The sequence below is a fragment of the Micromys minutus genome (assembly GCF_963924665.1).
Source record: "Micromys minutus genome assembly, chromosome: X".
In the NCBI taxonomy this organism is placed as follows: Eukaryota; Metazoa; Chordata; class Mammalia; order Rodentia; family Muridae; genus Micromys; species Micromys minutus.
This window is the reverse complement of record NC_137970.1, coordinates 45,001-66,258: the sequence shown is the minus strand read 5'-3', so window position 1 is coordinate 66,258 and position 21,258 is coordinate 45,001. Positions and strand designations below refer to the sequence as shown.

Genomic DNA, 21,258 nt, shown 5'->3' with positions numbered 1-21,258 from the left:
ATCGTTTTTGGAAGCATTTTCTGTGGCAGGAATGTGCTTCCATGATGTATTTTTCACACTGGTTTTTCTCTCATGACTCAGACCTTCTCCCAAATGCTTTACAAATCAAAGGTTGGCAAAACAGCATCTCGTCTCCATCAACTGCTTCCTTATGTCTACGGTACAGATCTGATGGGGTGAGTGTTTGTACAAATCTGATGGGGTGAGTGTTTGTACAAATCTGATGGGGTGAGTGTTTGTACAAATCTGATGGGGTGAGTGTTTGTACAAATCTGATGGGGTGAGTGTTTGTACAAATTGTACAAATCTGATGGGGTGAGTGTTTGAAAGTTCGTATGAACACCACTTCCATGTTCTCATAAGTTGCGGTATTGTGAAGAATCACAATATATTTCATTATATTTTCCCTTGGTTTACTTTACCTTCATTTCTTCAACAGCAGTCTGTAATTCATCTGGAGTTTTATATTCGAAATCTCTTTCTAGATATTCCTCTTCGGCCTGCGTCATCCATTCATGCATCTCTGACAGATCTTTTTGGAGGCTCACAGTTTTATCCAAACCTGCCTTCAAGGCTTCCTTTCTGGAGTAAACCTTCCATTAAAAAGAAAACAAACAGGAAATAAAATAAAACAACCACAGATACGCAACAGTACGTAAACCATAAGCACTGGCAGTAAAGCTGGTTTATTTTGACCGCATTACTTGGCAGTGTGTAAATAAAAAAATCTTAGATAGTAAAAATGAAACAAAAAAACGAATGGAAAATGAGCTAAATAATTATAATGCTGGGAGGCTGGGAGGCTGTTGAAGACCACGTTCAGCCCTGTGTAAATAGGAAGTGACCCTGCCCTGTGTAAATAGGAAGTAACCCTGCCCTGTGTAAATAGGAAGTGACCCTGCCCTGTGTAAATAGGAAGTAACCCTGCCCTGTGTAAATAGGAAGTGACCCTGCCCTGTGTAAATAGGAAGTAACCCTGCCCTGTGTAAATAGGAAGTGACCCTGCCCTGTGTAAATAGGAAGTGACCCTGCCCTGTGTAAATAGGAAGTGACCCTGCCCTGTGTAAATAGGAAGTGACCCTGCCCTCCTGGGGTATGAATATGCCACACAGTTCTACATAGAAGCTGGAGTCACTTCGTAGCCACAGTAAGTAAAAATTTCACCGTTCTACAGAGCACCGTCCTATTCTTTGTCAATAGAAATTTTTACGGTTAATAATTTTGTGACGTGCACTGAACACTTTATGCAATTTTTATGTTTTTACATAATTTTTGTGTAATTTTGAATATTCTAGTACTTAAGAGTTCTCATAAATCTAAATCCAAAGCAGCGAAAATGCATAGGTGATTCATTAAAATAGAATGTATGGCCTCATAACACACACACACACACACACACACACACACATGCATACATCATACATGATGTTACACAACACACATTACATGTATCATGTGTATGTCTTAAGAGTGTGTTCAAATATGAGTAATAGTTAAGTGATCAAATTACTATATTTTCTTCCACAAAATATGCAAATATTAAATATGAAGATAATCAATTTTGGAGACGTGCAGAAACAAGTTTCCATGTCTGCTGAGAATAATAAACAATAGTATGCAACCTTTACACAGCATCACAGTCAAATATGTTCAAGTGTTTTATTCTTGAATCTTAGTTTCTCCTTTTCATTCTCAAGAGTGGATCCAAGTGTGTAAAGTTGTTCAGCTTGGAAACATCAGCAGTAGGAAACAATTACAGACACACTTTAGTGAGGAATAAACATATTGTGATGTAAATCTGCCATTAGCATAGGACCCATGGCCCCAGCGACACGTGTAGCAGAGGACGGCCTTGTTGGGCATCAGTGGGCGGAGAAGCCTTAGGTCCGGCCAGGGCTTGATGCCCCAGTGCAGGGGGAATGTCAGGAGGTGGGTGGGATGGGTGTGCGAGGGCTTGATGCCCCAGTGTAGGGGGAATGTCAGGAGGTGGGTGTGCGAGAGAACGAACGCCCTCAGAGAATCAGGAGGAGGGTGGGATGGGTGTGCGAGGGCTTGATGCCCCAGTGTAGGGGGAATGTCAGGTGGTGGGTGTGCGAGAGAACGAACGCCCTCAGAGAATCAGGAGGAGGGTGGGATGGGTGTGCGAGGGCTTAATTCCCAGTGTAGGGGGAATGTCAGGAGGTGGGTGTGCGAGAGAACGCCCTCAGAGAATCAGGAGGAGGGGGAGGTTATAAGAGGGCTATGGAGGGGAAACTGAAAAAGGGACAACATTTGAAAAGTAAATAAAATTTATCCAAAAAAAGTTACAAAAGCATATCTATAGAAAACTAGAAGTTGTTTAATGTATAAACTATTCAAAAAGTATGTTGTTAAATAATATATGTAAACACATGTGTGTCTGAAGATGTGTGTTAGCTGTCTAAACGGTGTCTCATCTGTGAGAATTGTGACTTATTTGTTAATGATCATATGTACGTATTTACTCTGACTCATGGGCATAAACTATTTCCTGACTTGAACTTCGCTACTGCCGTTCTGGAACCGTGAACTGCTACATGAAAGTAACCAACGTGAATTGTCATGTGACACGGAAATGAAACTTACCTTCAGCTTCTAAATTTACTAAATTTAAAAGCAAATACTCATTCAGTTAAAAAAACTATGTTTTGAGGAACAAATATTTGACGCACATTTCTTATAAATACGACTTTCCAAAATGTGATGCTGAAAACAAATATAACATGCAACGTTTGACATGTAACTGTAACATGTAGTATAAAATGTTTAACATTAACTATATTCTATATGCTATAAAGTATACATTTCATACATATTTACCATATTATAATATACAATTTTACATATAACAATATATTTTATTACATAGCATATGCCACATATCATATCAGCAAATATCACATATTATATACTATGGACTATAAATTACATACCATGCGTGACGATGTAATATATATGATTTATGATACATATGTAATATATATGATATATACATAGCACACAATATTTCATATGGAAAAACGTAATCTGTACCATATAACGTGAAATATGATATAACATTAGGCCTGTAACAAATATATACGCTACATGCTGCATGTCACACATCATATATGATATACTACACTACATGTTATGGGTTATTTACTGCACATGACATGCTACAAGGTACATACTACATGCTACACATTATATACTACATATGAAATACTATATGCTTCCAGATACACACATTCTATGTGTTACATAATACACAGTACATACTTCATTCTGCACGTATATTAATATATAAATATGATGCACTACACAGTGCATGTGACATACTACATGCTATACACCACATGTTACATATGGCACACTACACAGTACATGCTACACATTACATGTGACACAGTATGTTTTACATGTGACATGCTACACATTGCACGCTACATGAATGGTGCTATACATGTATTATACATGATGCATAACACATGTGACTCAATACATACTACATGCTACAGGTTACATGCTAAATGCTACACAGTGCATATCACAGGTGACATGCAACACACAGCATGCTATATATTACATGGCACATACTGCATGCTACTTGTCACATGCTACCTGCAACACACAACATGTGACCTATGACATGTGACAGAGATTCATGGTATTGCTACATGCTTACACACTACATGTTACATGCTACATGTTACATGCTACATGTGACACATACTCTGCTATATTCTATATTTCACAGGCTACATACCATGTGCTATGTGCCAACTGCTACATAATACGTGTACATAATGTGTGATACTAAATGCAATCTCTGCTTTAATTCAAAATGTTACAGTTAGAGCAACAGAAATTAAATGGAAACTGCTTCAAACATTTTGTATTTTTGACAAATTAATGCTGAAATTAGAAATAAATTTGTAAATAATATGCTGTATAAATTGTACAAATTGGATTGAATCACAGAGCATATTTCTGTAGTGTGTGCGAGTGTGTGCATCTCTCTCTTTTCTCTCTCTGTCCCTCTCTCTCTCTGTCTCTCTCTCTCCATAAACACATACATAAAACACATTGTTACAGAACACATATCACATATTTAATATCACATATTACTTATCATAATTCATACTTCACACATCATGTAATATCATGTGTGGACATTTGATATCAAGCATCATCTATACCTTAGATATTAGATAGGAGGTAGAATACATTTTATATTAATTAGTTATTCTTTATTATATTTTATATATTACATATTAACTCTATATAATATAGTGTGCATAATACACAACACATGTCACATATACATAGTATATATGTGTTATTTAATATATAATGTATAACATATGTAACATATGACATGTATAGATTGTTACATATAATTTGACACATAGTTTATGTTGTTTATTCTGCTATGTGTATCATATATAATATAGAAGTTATATGTCTTTTAATGATGTATATTTATATGTAACATACATTATATAATGCATGTGATATATAATATGAATTTCGTGTTGTATGTGTTATATATTATATTGTAGTATGTTATATAATGCATATATAGAGTTGAAATGAACTTATATAATAGACATCATATATGATATGTGTATATAATATGTCTACTGCTCTCATTAATGACATTAGTAAAACAGTGTTTTGGAACTAAAATGTTTTCATCACAGTCGTTTACTTTCACATGCATAGACTATATAATGGTTCTATAGGAGGAACCTAGTTAATTTGAAATAAGAGTATTTTGACGATCAATCCTGTCAGGATGAAAGTTTTAAGTAAAGATAGTGAGAAAGTTAGACCGTCAGAAGCATCACGAAATGACCGGACAGAGCCACGGTGAACGAAACCGCTCATACCTGGCGGCACACGTGATCCCACTGCGTGTTAAGTTCTCTGAGTTCTCCGTCCAGCCTGGATGCAAACTCAGATTCAGCATCGCCCTTTATCTTCTGCCCCACTTCATTAACACTGTTTAAACTGGGCTGGATCGTTTGAATATCACCAACTAAGAGCTAACGAAACAGTGTATAGTTTAGTGTGAATGCAAAAGTACCAACTTAAATTCTTTATCATGACATCCCACATGTGTTTTCAGTATTAGAGATGAAAAATATATAAATGTGACTATATACGGTCTGTAAAATATTCAGTTACATCATGGAAGATGAAGGGAATCATCTATGTGTCGGCTACTTACCTCACAACTTGCAGGTGAATTCGATATTGGATGTTTCATGCTAAAACTCAGTCAAGTCGATGAGCTTGATACATGAATAATTTCAAAATAACTTTTCTATAAAAACAAGTTACTCTAATAATTATCTGTAGGATGACGGCATGTTTACTTTTAGGATTATTTAAGGGGAACATGTACTTTTTCGTGTTCTGTGACAGTGGCCTAATGGATATCAGAGCTCTACAGTGAATATTATCGGGCTTCAGAGATGGGTCAGTGGACAATGTCCTTCCAATGAAATGAGACCATAAGTTCAGATACAGATACATATCTAAAACCTTGGCCAGGTTTCTGAGTCCTTATTCTACTGCTCAGATACGGTACGTACACCCGGTGCTTACTGCAGAGCTCGTTTACGCAACTGGTGAGCTTAAATTTTGTATTAAGGCTTATGAAGTGTAGTCAGGGTAAAGGGCAATATTAGACCTTGCAAAATTTTGAATAAGCAAATTATTTTTTTTTCCCTGAAGGTCGTGGAGTGTGTTTGCAATACTCATGGCCTCTATGTGTCACGAAATCCAAAATGTTGTTCAGGTAATGGAAACTCTCCAAGTAGCAAATAATGGAGCTAATTATTTAAAGACCCATAAAATATAATTTGCAACCATCATATACAAATCTTACTCGGCATTGTTTGAGCTGTTTTTTCAAAATTTCAGCATCCCCCAGGGCAGGCCATTCCTCTTTTAGGAAAACATCAACTTCAGCCATCCATTTCTGCAAGGTTTTTTTGTGATTCTGGAATAAACGCACAATTTAAAGGCATTACTAAACTATGACTGTTTTTAACATAGTCATGTTCGTGCTTCCAAACATAAGTCAGAAAAAAAAACACAATGAGGGACGTCTGACTTTGTAGAAAACAATATTTTTACTAAGACTGCATTTTAGGGTCTACACTATGAACATTGGTGTATGAAGTCAGTTATTGTTAAAAAAAAAAATACCAAATCTGATTTTATGATGTTCCTCTCAAGAACATTAAATCATACCCCTGTAGAGAAATTTGAAGTTTCAGAACAGCTCGTGATAATAGTAACAATGTATCCTCAGTGCACAGATAATACTAACAATGTATCCTCAGTGCACAGATAATACTAACAATGTATCCTCAGTGCACAGATAATACTAACAATGTATCCTCAGTGCACAGATAATACTAACAATGTATCCTCAGTGCACAGATAATACTAACAATGTATCCTCAGTGCACAGATAATACTAACAATGTATCCTCAGTGCACAGATAATACTAACAATGTATCCTCAGTGCACAGATAATACTAACAATGTATCCTCAGTGCACAGATAACACTAACAATGTATCCTCAGTGCACAGATAATACTAACAATGTATCCTCAGTGCACAGATAATACTAACAATGTATCCTCAGTGCACAGATAATACTAACAATGTATCCTCAGTGCACAGATAATACTAACAATGTATCCTCAGTGCACAGATAATACTAACAATGTATCCTCAGTGCACAGATAACACTAACAATGTATCCTCAGTGCACAGATAATACTAACAATGTATCCTCAGTGCACATAAAACCAGCTATGCACACTCAGTGCACATAAACCCAACATTACGGTGTCTTTACAGCTTTCCTATCCTGAGCTTCCACAACTTATTTTCTGCAGTTGACAGTTTTAAACAGTCTCTTAAATTGGAGATTTTAAGGGAAGGTTTTCTTATCTTTAAACTCAAATCTCTTAATTTCTTACGTGTCTGGCCAATTAGACATAATGATTAGGAAAACAATGGTATTTTTTGTTCTTTATAAATGGACCCACCTTCTTTTCTGTATTGCTTTTATTTATGTACTTCAGTTCAATCACTTTTCAAATGTAAGTTTGTCCCTCCTTTAGTTACATATAATTTAATTACAATGTCATTATAGTTGTTTCCTTTTCTAACTATTGAAAACATGCTTCACAGAAAATTTCCCTTTCAATGTCATTAAAATGTGGTTAATAACTACTATTTAAAATTTTTGACTCAATATCAGGATCAATATTTCCTGACTAGTGTCATTCTAGGTTAATTTCTCCTCTATGTCCCCTGTTGTCTTCATACAAGTCTGACCATAGATGCCTTGATGAATGAATTATTTCACCTTAGGTTCATTTAATTATTACTCTACTCAAATTCTTTCTCTAAATTTATGTCAGTGATGTCTTTCCCTTTCACGATGGTGTTTGGAAGATGGAAATATATCCATGTTTTCCTTTAAAAGTACTTGTAACAGATCTTTGCAATTGTTTGTCGTTGCTGCTGCGTTTAATCGGAATTCATGCAAAAGTATAGCAGCACGTTTGTGAACATTGCAATTCGTTCTCTAATGTACATATTATGACAGAAATACTGAACTTATTTACATGGATCTCATTTTGGTTTTTAATACTGTGTCTCAGTGGTTGAGAGAGTAGCTGAGATCATCCACAGAATAGTGTTTCATTAGCTCTTTCTCTTGTTAATGAACTTATACTTAATCCATTTATCTTCTGAAGGACATCTGGGTTCCTTCCAGCTTCTGGCTATTATAAATAGAGCCGCAATGAACATTGTGGTGCATATATCTTTGTTGTGTATTAAAGTGTCCCTGGGGTATATGCCCAGCAGTGGAATAGCTGGGTCTTCAGGTAGTACTATATCCAATTTTCTGAGGTATCGCCAGACAGATTTCCAGAGTGGTTGTATTAGCTTGCAACCCCACCAACAGTGGAGAAGTGTTCCTCTTTCTCCGCAGCCTCGCCAGCATCTGCTGTCATCTGAGTTTTTCATCTTAGTACTTTTTGGGACCAGCTATACTGATTGGATTTGGTCACTGCATATGTGGTGGATCCTCAGCTGAGGCGGCTTCTGAGTGATCTTTTCTTCAATCCCTGCTCCTCTATTTGTCATTGCATTTCCTCCCATGAGAGTTTTGTTCTCTTTTCTAAGAAAGAGTGAGGCCTCCATATTTTGGCCTTCATTCTTTTTGAGCTCTAACGCAAGGTGCGTATCATCACCACAAAATATCATTCTGCTATTCTATGAGATCTAAAGTTAAATTCGATATATCAGCAAAGAATACAGAGGGAGAAAGGGCTGCCCATCTGGACCATAGGAAATCTCTGAATGCTGTTGCTTATTACTTTTTTTCTCTAAGATTTATACTTTTATTTCTCCGAGTTTCTATTGTTTATTAATGTACTGTGTCGATATTCTGTGTGTCTACGGTTTAGTTTTACGATTTATGCTCAAGGATAAGAATACAAAATTTGATGGCTAAAAACAAATAAGTTATACTGCTTAACACGGTTACACGTGTTTAATCTGCTAACAAATCTACGTAATCAAAAAATATCCAACATGATAGAGGTACATTGTAGATATGGAAAAGGTAAAAACGTGAACAATATCCTTCATCGTTTGCCATATCACAGTGTATATAACAGAATTCTAGAAGGCCTGTTTTATTAAGAAGAAGGTGAGAAAAAGCCAAAGGAGCACCGTGGAGCTCATCAATCCGTAGCTTTCCCTCTCAGGGGGTGGAGAATTTGGAGGAGAGGGACTGGGAAGGGAACAAGTCTGTGAATGTAAATGTGTAAACTAATTAATAAATGTTCTTAAGCAGACGACTGTACAGCGATGGGGAGCAGGATAGACAGAAAGAAACAGATTCAGAGCCAGACATGCGTAAAATGCTACCAGAAGACGCCGACATGAAAGAAGACGGCTTTTGAGCAGAAGATCGTTTGCTGCTTCAAGAAGCTGAAAATGGGAAACAAGTTTTCCCTTAACGCTGCCGTGTGATGGTGGGTTGCAATCCTACGTAGCCTCAGGCAAACAAGTAGGTCACAGATTCCACACTCTTGGTAGTGTTTGAGCTGATGAGGACAAGAATGATCAAGTCTCTGGCAGGAGCGGAGTGGAAGTAAGGGCGCTGTTCTAATGACTTTAAATGGAGTCATGACACCTTTGAACTTTCTTTTCTAATATTACTATATTTTACAATCGAACAAACAAGAGAAGAAAAACCTGTAAAATTAAGTAATTTAAAATTACAGACAAATATAATTGTTGGGTTATTGCATTCAGTCTAGGTTATTATTAATGTATTAGAACCACTAAATTCCTGTGTTAGTTAAAGGCAATGTAGGGAAAGCAATGCAGCAAAAATTAAACATATATTCATAGGTCAAAAGTGAAATTTGGTAGTGAAAATATATGCCTGCCATATATATATATATGTGTGTGTGTGTGTGTGTGTGTGTGTGTGTGTGTATATATATATATGTGTGTGTGTGTGTGTGTGTATATATATATATATATATATATATGGGTGTGTGTGTAATATACATGTATATATGTATGGTGTGAGCTAAATCATATCTACAACTTAAGAAAAATATAAGTAATATAGTAAGAGTGCTTTAAATTATTATAATAAAATGTTAAGTGTAATTATGTTAGTGAAAGAAATCAATTCATTTATACGAACAATCCAAGAAGAATAACATATTACGGTCTTAATTGAAAAAATAGGCAAGTTGTAATCCTTTGAATTAAATTTGGCTTTTGATATCATCAATAACTTTGAAGGACTCGGGGTAAAGTATCGGCTTCTCCTCACATTGTACAGTTCATTGCCATGTGGAAAACAGTAATAGTATCCAAACCAAACCGTGGTTTACCTGAAATTTCCGAAGTTTATTTATATGTCCTTCTAGCTTTCGGCAACGTTCCACCAACTGGGTGGAGAGCTTCCTCCAGCGCCGCGCCATCTCTTCAAATTCTGTCCGATACTTCTGGCTTATTTCTGAAGGCGCTTTCTTGGCCATCTCGGTCATAGCGGCACTCAGATAATTGAAGCCATTTTCTTGTTCTTTCAAAGAACTTTGTAGAGCCTTAAAATTAAAAATAGAAGTGCGTGTGTACTCACCAATGCATGCAGAATGAGTTCCATTCACATCAAGAAGGTAAATAAAGGTTTATATAACTTAGGGATCTAAACAAAGTAGAATTTCTGATGCAGAAATCCATATGCATTCTATCAACAATTTCTATTTTATTCCAAGGTATAACTTATTTAAAAATTTAGAAGACCTGATTTTCCTGAAAGTAGATGCATAAATAATTATGTTTATGATTATATAGTACATTTTAACTTACCTACAGTGAAACCTTATGAAGCAAATATTACATAATATATGATTAACATATTTTCAGATTTTAAAAGAATAAGAACCCAACATGGGCCTTTTTTAATTAACAAAAAATTAGTCTTCACATAGCCTCACATCATAGGAGTTTTTCTTACTAATGTTTTATTTCCTGATTTAGGATATTAAAATAACTACTCAATATCAAACATTCAATCATAATGTTACAGTTTTCGATTCTAATTATATAAATCCACTGAGTTTGCCCATGCTTAAAGATAATAGAAGTTATAAATGATGTAATTATAATAAAATAATGTGATTTAATTTGAATAATAATACTTAATGACTTTAAAATGTCACTAAATACAAAGAGAAATCGTAGTTTCTCTTTACTATAGTATTTAAATTTAAACATAAATAGAAATATATTGTATATTTATAAACTAAAATATAGAGAGAATAATAAAAGGTCATGTTTTGAGGGGGTCAACTGTCCTGTCCATTTTTTTTCAACTCCTAACCTAAGATTTCTTTCATTATTGTCTTTGCTTATATTTAATATATCAATGCAATAATATATCAATGCAATAATATATCAATGCAATAATATATCAATGCAATAATATATCAATGCAATAATATATCAATGCAATAATATATCAATGCAATAATATATCAATGCAATAATATATCAATGCAATAATAATATATCAATGCAATAATATATCAATGCAATAATATATCAATGCAATAATATATCAATGCAATAATATATCAATGCAATAATATATCAATGCAATAATATATCAATGCAATAATATATCAATGCAATAATATATCAATGCAATAATAATATATCAATGCAATAATATATCAATGCAATCATATATCAATGCAATAATATATCAATGCAATAATATATCAATGCAATAATAATATATCAATGCAATAATATATCAATGCAATAATATATCAATGCAATAATATATCAATGCAATAATATATCAATGCAATAATATATCAATGCAATAATATATCAATGCAATAATATATCAATGCAATAATAATATATCAATGCAATAATATATCAATGCAATAATATATCAATGCAATAATATATCAATGCAATAATATATCAATGCAATAATATATCAATGCAATAATATATCAATGCAATAATATATCAATGCAATAATATATCAATGCAATAATAATATATCAATGCAATAATATATCAATGCAATCATATATCAATGCAATAATATATCAATGCAATAATATATCAATGCAATAATATATCAATGCAATAATATATCAATGCAATAATATATCAATGCAATAATATATCAATGCAATAATAATATATCAATGCAATAATATATCAATGCAATAATATATCAATGCAATAATATATCAATGCAATAATAATATATCAATGCAATAATATATCAGTGCAATAATATATCAATGCAATAATATATCAATGCAATAATATATCAATGCAATCGTTGACCTTCAAATGTCCACAGACCTGTAATTTCCCGAGTCTCTCCTCCATTATTTCGTACTCGGTAACACTAAGATGAGGTTCCGAGAGTTTGCTTTCTGACTGCTGAATCCAGGTCCGGATGCTACTCATCGTCTCCTGATAGCGCATTGGTGGTAACGTATCAAAAACTTGAGAACAGAGAATAACAATGAAATCCACTTAAGCCTGGTGTATTTTCCTAAATTGTCAACAAATGCAACTGTGTCATCTTAAGTATTAAGCAATATGAATATCGAAATATAATGAAAAAAGACTTGTATCAGGAAATATTGAAGTAAAAATGATTAAACTTAAAAAATGAAATAGCGGAAACTTCTAATTTACAGCTATGATTTTAAACGCAGTTCTTCCTATATAGGACCTTAATTCAGTTTCATAGTGTGGAACGTTGGCTATAAGTCAAGTGTGTTAAATATGTCACCATAGAGATCATTTTAGTAGTGATGACATTCTATTCTGCTCTCTCTGAAAAGTGGATTGCCATTTCCTATAATGTCGATGACCCTATATCATCAACTTCCTATAGTATTGATCTATATCATCAACTTCCTATAATATTGATCTATATCATCAACTTCCTATAATATTGATCTATATCATCAACTTCCTATAATATTGATCTATATCATCAACTTCCTATAATATTGATCTATATCATCAACTTCCTATAATATTGATCTATATCATCAACTTCCTATAATATTGATCTATATCATCAACTTCCTATAATATTGATCTATATCATCAACTTCCTATAATATTGATCTATATCATCAACTTCCTATAATATTGATCTATATCATCAACTTCCTATAATATTGATGACCCTATATCATCAACTTCCTATAATATTGATCTATATCATCAACTTCCTATAATATTGATCTATATCATCAACTTCCTATAATATTGATCTATATCATCAACTTCCTATAATATTGATCTATATCATCAACTTCCTATAATATTGATCTATATCATCAACTTCCTATAATATTGATGACCCTATATCATCAACTTCCTATAATATTGATGACCCTATATCATCAACTTCCTATAATATTGATCTATATCATCAACTTCCTATAATATTGATCTATATCATCAACTTCCTATAATATTGATCTATATCATCAACTTCCTATAATATTGATCTATATCATCAACTTCCTATAATATTGATCTATATCATCAACTTCCTATAATATTGATCTATATCATCAACTTCCTATAATATTGATCTATATCATCAACTTCCTATAATATTGATGACCCTATATCATCAACTTCCTATAATATTGATCTATATCATCAACTTCCTATAATATTGATCTATATCATCAACTTCCTATAATATTGATCTATATCATCAACTTCCTATAATATTGATCTATATCATCAACTTCCTATAATATTGATCTATATCATCAACTTCCTATAATATTGATCTATATCATCAACTTCCTATAATATTGATCTATATCATCAACTTCCTATAATATTGATCTATATCATCAACTTCCTATAATATTGATCTATATCATCAACTTCCTATAATATTGATGACCCTATATCATCAACTTCCTATAATATTGATCTATATCATCAACTTCCTATAATATTGATCTATATCATCAACTTCCTATAATATTGATCTATATCATCAACTTCCTATAATATTGATGACCCTATATCATCAACTTCCTATAATATTGATGACCCTATATCATCAACTTCCTATAATATTGATCTATATCATCAACTTCCTATAATATTGATCTATATCATCAACTTCCTATAATATTGATGACCCTATATCATCAACTTCCTATAATATTGATCTATATCATCAACTTCCTATAATATTGATCTATATCATCAACTTCCTATAATATTGATCTATATCATCAACTTCCTATAATATTGATGACCCTATATCTACAACACCACTTCTTAGGGGTTTCCATTTCACATTTGATTCAGTAGTAGGTACGTAAAACATGTTTTCCAACAAAGTATGCAAAGATGTCAGAAATACTCTTAACGTATAGCTGTGTTGCACATGTGTTTTCCCTCTGCCCCTTTGAGCATTTCCTTCTAACCCATCTTTATGACTTTTGACACACCCAGTCTTTTCCAAGCACACAGTAGGCTGACACTCAGGTACGGAAAGACAAGTTGGGGAAGTTTTACAAATAATTCTCATGTGTGCACCAGTAATTATATATTATATGCATGATGATTATACCAGTGAGCACATAAAAATTAAATATTAAATATTTACACGACGGTAACACAAAATTTCAGATGTCAATATGCATGTGAGAACTGAAATGACTTTCGAGTTAGTTAAAAAGCATGGATATAAAATATCTACTCCAAGTGTTTATTTTAAAGGAAGTTTATGTATTTCATGAAAAACTACAAATATCTTTCACTTGGGAGTTTGGAGGCTCAGCAGCAAGTGTGTTGCACTCCACTAGAGGGAGCCAATATCACTGTAAACTTTTACTCAATGATTTCCTAGGAGAAAAACAAACCATTTCGTAAGAACAGCCCATTTAGTAAAATGAGCCCAAAAGCTCATTTTCCCAGTGTGGGGGACGCCAAGGCGCTGAGGAGGGAGAGGACGATTGGGAGAGGGGCGCCTTCATGGAGGTAATGGGAGTGGGAGGAGGGAGGGAAGCAGGGTGGAAGAAGAGGATGACATTTCAAATGTAAATACAAAGGGTGTCTAATGAAAAATGAAAAAACGCAGATCAGTTTAAGTAAATAAAAAGTGTAAAAACACACGATGAGCCATTTCAGTCGTGTCAGTAAACACCAAAAAAGAAAAAAAAATTTACTTACTTGTCTGTAGCTCTTTCTCTCTGTCCCGCACGCCATCAAAGACTTGTTTAAAATGATTGGTAAACGCCACCAAGTCTGCATCCGGAAACACTGGCCCCTGTCCCTTTGCTTTCAGCGTCAGGCTCTGAGTCTTTAACCGCTCAATCTGAGGCTGAAGGGCTGACAGCCGGTTGACTTCGTCCTGCGTCATGATTCAGAGCGTTACAAATGTGTCACTTTTCAACTCTGCATACACCATATTTTCACAAACAAAGTTGTTTGTAGCTCTTGGTCAGGTTAACGTCCTTAACAGTGAGAGGAGATGCACCTAACCCTCAAGAGACTGGAGGCCCAGGGAGTGGGGAGGGCGGGTGGGGTGGGGAGGGTGGGCTCCCTGGGGAGGGCGGGTGGGGTGGGGAGTGGGAGGGTGGGCTCCCTGGGGAGGGCGGGTGGGGTGGGGTGGGGAGGGTGGGCTCCCTGGGGAGGGCTGGTGGGGTGGGGAGTGGGAGGGTGGGGACGTCCTCGTGGAGAGGGGGGGCGGGGGGACAAGAGGTACGGGGTGTGGGACAGTCAGAGGGTGGACCAGAGGGGGATAAAATCTGTAAAAAAGTTAAATTTAAAAAGAAATGCACTTAACAACACTACGCCAACGCTATCAATTTAAAAACACCACAGTTCTTTGTTCACTTCATAGCCCCTTGTACGATACACCTTGATTTCAGAATATCATCCTTTACACTATCACAACACACAGACATGTTTGTCTGTAACATGTTACGATTGACCAAAAATTCTTAATATAAACCAGTTAAAGACGTTTGTCTTTAATCCTTTTTTTTTTCAAAACTGTCTTTAAATCCTAAGGCCGTTGAGTAGATCGCGTTTTCCTGTTCATATTTGTAAAACATAAACGGTATGATATGCCGCATGGATTCACAAATTTCTATATAATATAATGTGTGTCTACTCAATATGTTGTGAATATGAACATGTGCATATGATTGTATCTATATTATATCATCTATGGGGCAGGGACATGAGCAACACGTCTCTCTGTGAAGAAACACCACCCACGGCTTCCAGTCGTTGTTTATTTTTTGTCCCATTGCACCCCATAAGCTATTTGTTTTGCTCACGACTTTTCACCGTATGACTCGGGTTTTACATCTGAAAAGAGTTTCCGAGCCTTTTACAGGAAACGCGCCTTCTGCGTACTTCCCTTCTGCAAAACTGAGGAAGTCAAACCGTCCTGTAAGAGTCACATCCGGGATCGACGCGTCAACGGGGCACTTATTTCAGCTGCTTCCCCTTTGCTGAAATTTTGATCTTTACTGTGTGTAGCTCAGTCACTGGGGGTTGAAAATCTCATTACAAAAGTGTGTGCTATAAGTACAAAAGTGTGTGCTATAATTACAAAAGTGTGTGCTATCATTACAAAAGTGTGTGCTATAATTACAAAAGTGTGTGCTATAATTACAAAAGTGTGTGCTATAATTACAAAAGTGTGTGCTATAATTACAAAAGTGTGTGCTATAATTACAAAAGTGTGTGCTATAATTACAAAAGTGTGTGCTCACGCTTCAGGTAGGAACGGGAGAATCCTTACCCTGCAAACTCTTAACTGGCCTTCAACGGCTGCCGGCTCCGACAGGGCCGCAGGCCGGGCCTTCAACAGGGTCTCGGCAGCAGTTGTCGTCTGCTCCAGTTGCTGCAGCCGATCGTAAAACGTGATGATGCCGCTCTGGTCCTCCAGCCACTTCGCCCTCTCACTCAGCAGTCGACAGAGTTCCCTCCACCGGCTGTGCAGTTGTGCCGCGGCCTGTGTGACACTTTCGGCATTAACACCCTCTGTGAGAAATGAGACACACTAATTTAGATGAGACGCCTTTATCAAGTTAAAACAAAAGCTGTGCGCCTCCAGATACCTGATTGATTGAAAGGAAGGCCACGGTGCTCAAGGGGATTAACTTCCGCGTACGTTTACTCACATAAGGATCAAGGAGAACAAAGTGTGTAAAGCGAATATAAAACATGTTGTATATGTCGCTTACTTAACACTCCCAGGTTATGCTTTTGAAAGATGAAAAGTATCAAAAAATCCAGGGAGTTCTACACACTTATAATCTTGTTGGTTTTCACTTTTCCGTCATGGGCTCCTCTAATTTTTGATTTGTTAAATTCGCACTATTCCGTAAAGAGAGACAAGAACATCGAGACACGAACCCAACCTTAGGAATTTCAAAGTGTGACGTCGTACAGGATGACATCAGAAAAAAATACACAATGTCTAAATACAGTCCAATACACAACCCAGTCCCACACACCCTGAGTGCCACAACCCAGTCCCACACACCCTGAGTGCCACAGTCCCACACACCCTGAGTGCCACAGTCCCACACACCCTGAGTGCCACAGTCCCACACACCCTGAGTGCCACAGTCCCACACACCCTGAGTGCCACAGTCCCACACACCCTGAGTGCCACAGTCCCACACACGCTGAGTGCCACAGTCCCACACACCCTGAGTGCCACAGTCCCACACACGCTGAGGAGGCCTGTCACTCAGGTGCTCTAACACATCCAGGAGCACAGGTGAGAAGGACACAGCACCAGTCCCCAGTGCAATTCCTCACCTAACTGAAGTGTGCTCTCCAGAATAGAATTTAATCACTCAATTATTGCTCACTAACGACAACCCATGCGTCCTAATTTCTCCTGTATTCACTCAGAAACAATGCACCTAAAACTGAGTTTCATCCTCAACATTTCATTTCTCTGTTGTGCTAAACAAACACTAATGTATTTCCATTCACTTCCGGTGTAAAAAAAGTTTAAACAAAGCACATTTCCAAATAATACGACCTGAGGCCTGTTTGATATTTTGTCACAGATTACAAACATTTAAAGTTAAAAATTTTAAAACAGCTTAAATACAAGTATGATGATGTAGGTTGTAGAGAATTTGTTGTAGGAACATTTGGATAATGTGATTTTTGACTGAAGAGGATATTAAACTCGTCCTTTAAAATGACCAAACACACAGCAGCAAAATTCGCTGTGAATATTTTCCATTGTTTGTGGATTAATTGATTGAGCAAATTGGCACGCGTTCCTGCTTTTACTTTTAACTAAAGACAGATTTGAGGCTCATTAAATGTCAAAGATGAAAAGATTTTCTATGAAGAAGATTAAACTCATTAATGCCCAGAGAAAGTCAAGGTTGAAATGATTTATATGCAGAACTTGTGCAGGCCGTTTCTGAAAAATGCTGACACACGCGGAAAACAATGTCCAAAAGTAAAAGCAAACTTGTCTTGAAATTGCATCGTTTGTGATTTTTATAGAGTTACCTTTACTTAGAAACAGACACACAATTTGGAAAAAAATCCACCCGACTTTCCAATATTCTACACAGATTTTCAAGTACTATTAGCAACAATAATTGTATTTTTAAATATCATAAAATTATGATCCCAATTTGTAGTTTTGCCATGTTTAATTTTATGGACATGTCTTTTTATGAGATGAGGTAAGACATAAAACATAGCAAATATTAGTGGTATTGGGCCACTGAGTTATCTGTAAAATACATTGACTATTTTGGTTATTTGTAAATATATTTTAAAATATTTTTGGTTTTGGTTATTTGTAAAATATATTGATAAAATTATACTTATCTTCTTAAAATTATTTAATTAAATTATACTTATCTTCTTAAAATTATTTAATCACTTCTACGAACAATTGCTTTAGAGAAGCTATATTATTTTTCTTAAACTTACTAAAATAGCGTTTTTATTTTTTAACCCACTTACAAAATATTCCACCACAACTAATTTTTAACCAATGAATTCAAATTGAATCTTCCTCTCAAATTTGCTTAGACGGAAAGAAAACAGTCACAGGAACAAAGGCTTCCTGTGATTTAAGTTTGTGTTGAAGAAGGACGTGTCTGACATGATTCAGGTGACAAATGTGAACCTGTGTGCTGATCAGATCCCGAATCACTCGAATCATCGTCGCGTAATTACCATTCCCCATCTGTTCCACCAGGGCCCGAGCACGTCTGCCGGCGTCTTGCACTTTTCTGGACTTCTCGGCCTTTTCCCGTGCGATGGCCTGCAGCAAGAAAGCAGAGACTGTTGTTTTCACAAACACCGTCCATTTCTCATATTTTCAAAACAAAAGTCAATGTTCACATTCCACGAGCTTTCCGGAGCGAGAACTATTTGCTCAAAATATTATGTTTGCTGTAAAAATAAGTTCGCCGTGGCCGTGAGTGAAAGTGATCACGACCGTCCGAACAGCCTGAGGTCAACACCCAGGATTCACATGGTATACGTTACTCCCTGAAAGACGTCACCTGATTGTCATACATATTCTGAAGTATGCTTACATCCACACAAAGACACAATTATATCCACATAAAGACACAATTATATCCACATAAATACACAATTATATCCACACAAATACACAATTATATCCACACAAATACACATACACAATTATATCCACATAAATACACAATTATATCCACATAAATACACAATTATATCCACATAAAGACACAATTATATCCACATAAATACACAATTATATCCACACAAATACACAATTATATCCACATAAATACACAATTATATCCACACATACACAATTATATCCACATAAATACACAATTATATCCACATAAATACACAATTATATCCACATAAATACACAATTATATCCACATAAATACACATACACAATTATATCCACATAAAGACACAATTATATCCACATAAATACACAATTATATCCACATAAATACACAATTATATCCACACATACACAATTATATCCACATAAATACACAATTATATCCACATAAATACACAATTATATCCACATAAATACACAATTATATCCACACATACACAATTATATCCACATAAATACACAATTATATCCACATAAATACACATACACAAACAATTACGAAATATGACTGATTTTTATGTGGCTATTCTTTTGTACTTCTTCTAAACTGTTTCACGTATTGAACGCCATTTCCATTTCACTGCTTCAATCTCAATGGCCGTCACACAGATTTTTAAAACAAAGGAACTTGAAAGCAGCCCAAGGTACAAATATCACACTCGATGCGAAACGTACATTGACTTTTTCTTTCAGGTCTGCGATGTCGCCTTCTTTTCTGCAGACTGCGAATGCGGAACTCTGCAGCACAGCTTCCGAGCGAGCAATCCAGCTGTGAAGCTCCGCGACGTCGACATCCAACCTAAGAAAGCGGAGAATCGGGGTCACTATCTCTTTATTATCTCCTTCTTCTGTACTACACAACACAAAACCGGACCCTTTCAGGCTGACAAACGTGCACTACACGACTTCCTGGGTAAATGTTCAAACATCTCACGGTTTTTCTCAGTGCGTAACTAACATTACAAAGTACTGAAGCTTTGGAAAATACGGTTCAACGATAAAACATAAGCCTTATGCAAATGAGTTTTCCTGCTCACAAATGAATCTTGACACACTCACCGTTCCCGAATTTCAGAGTCCACAGCAACCTGCCTCTTCTTTTGAGGGGGTGGTAGCGGTAGTTCCTCTTGGGCGTGTTTCACCGTGATTTGTTCCCTCGTGGTCACCATAGTTACCGTCTCCATCACAGTTGTGTGTGCTCCTGGCGGCTGAGTGGTGGTGACAGCCTGTGAAATCTGTGAGAAATATAGAAGCAGAAGTCAGACACGGCTCAGAAGATTTTGGGAAGGACGGCTCGGATTAGTGAACATGCCTTACAGAGGAATCTCAAACACCTTCAACATAATTCACAACATAAAAGTGAACACCGCTTACTTGTGCTGAAGTCCTTTCAAGATTCTGGGCTAAATCATCCCACCGTTGTGCAAAACCCTCCATCCAGACTTCGGTCCTTTGAGTCACACACTTATTTTTCAGTGTGGAAAGAAGATCCTGACGGAGTGAACTCAGGTTTTCCATGGTTTGCTTCTTCCTCTCTAGATCCATTTTTAACGTCTGTTGAAATAAGAACAACCGAGGGTGTCATCTTGTACACAGTGTGCAAAATGTGACTCGGATGATCACCTTTAAGTCTATCACTTAAATATATGTTCTTTGAAATTTGTATAAAAAGCAATTGTTACTTTTAAATCTTAAATGAAATTTTATCCTGAGTACACTTATGAAATATTATCAGTAAGCCCCGCCCCTCAGCTACTCAGTAACTGTCACCTAAGCCCCGCCCCCTCAGTAACTGTCACCTAAGCCCCGCCCCCTCAGTAACTGTCACCTAAGCCCCGCCCCCTCAGTAACTGTCACCTAAGCCCCGCCCCCTCAGCTACTCAGTAACTGTCACCTAAGCCCCGCCCCCTCAGTAACTGTCACCTAAGCCCCGCCCCTCAGCTACTCAGTAACTGTCACCTA

At 35.9% G+C, this 21,258-nt stretch overlaps 1 protein-coding gene across 5 annotated transcripts in view; it reads right to left on the bottom strand.

Annotated features, from left to right (window-relative positions):
• Positions 1–21,258, bottom strand: part of DMD (dystrophin) — a 1,259,848-nt gene that overhangs the window by 1,227,633 nt on the left and 10,957 nt on the right. For 4 of the 5 annotated variants that reach the window (XM_080910294.1, XM_080910293.1, XM_080910296.1 and 1 more), the window contains exons 12-22: positions 20,671–20,850; positions 20,356–20,531; positions 19,972–20,095; positions 18,843–18,930; positions 16,417–16,658; positions 14,832–15,012; positions 11,964–12,109; positions 9,962–10,174; positions 5,897–6,010; positions 4,893–5,048; positions 423–593 (exon numbers count right to left, since the gene is read on the bottom strand). In XM_080910294.1, the coding sequence (XP_080766420.1) occupies positions 423–593; positions 4,893–5,048; positions 5,897–6,010; positions 9,962–10,174; positions 11,964–12,109; positions 14,832–15,012; positions 16,417–16,658; positions 18,843–18,930; positions 19,972–20,095; positions 20,356–20,531; positions 20,671–20,850 (1,791 nt within the window). Of the gene's footprint in view, positions 1–422; positions 594–4,892; positions 5,049–5,896; positions 6,011–9,961; positions 10,175–11,963; positions 12,110–14,831; positions 15,013–16,416; positions 16,659–18,842; positions 18,931–19,971; positions 20,096–20,355; positions 20,532–20,670; positions 20,851–21,258 lie in introns of those variants that run through there. The other variant, XM_080910297.1, reaches the window with a different exon arrangement.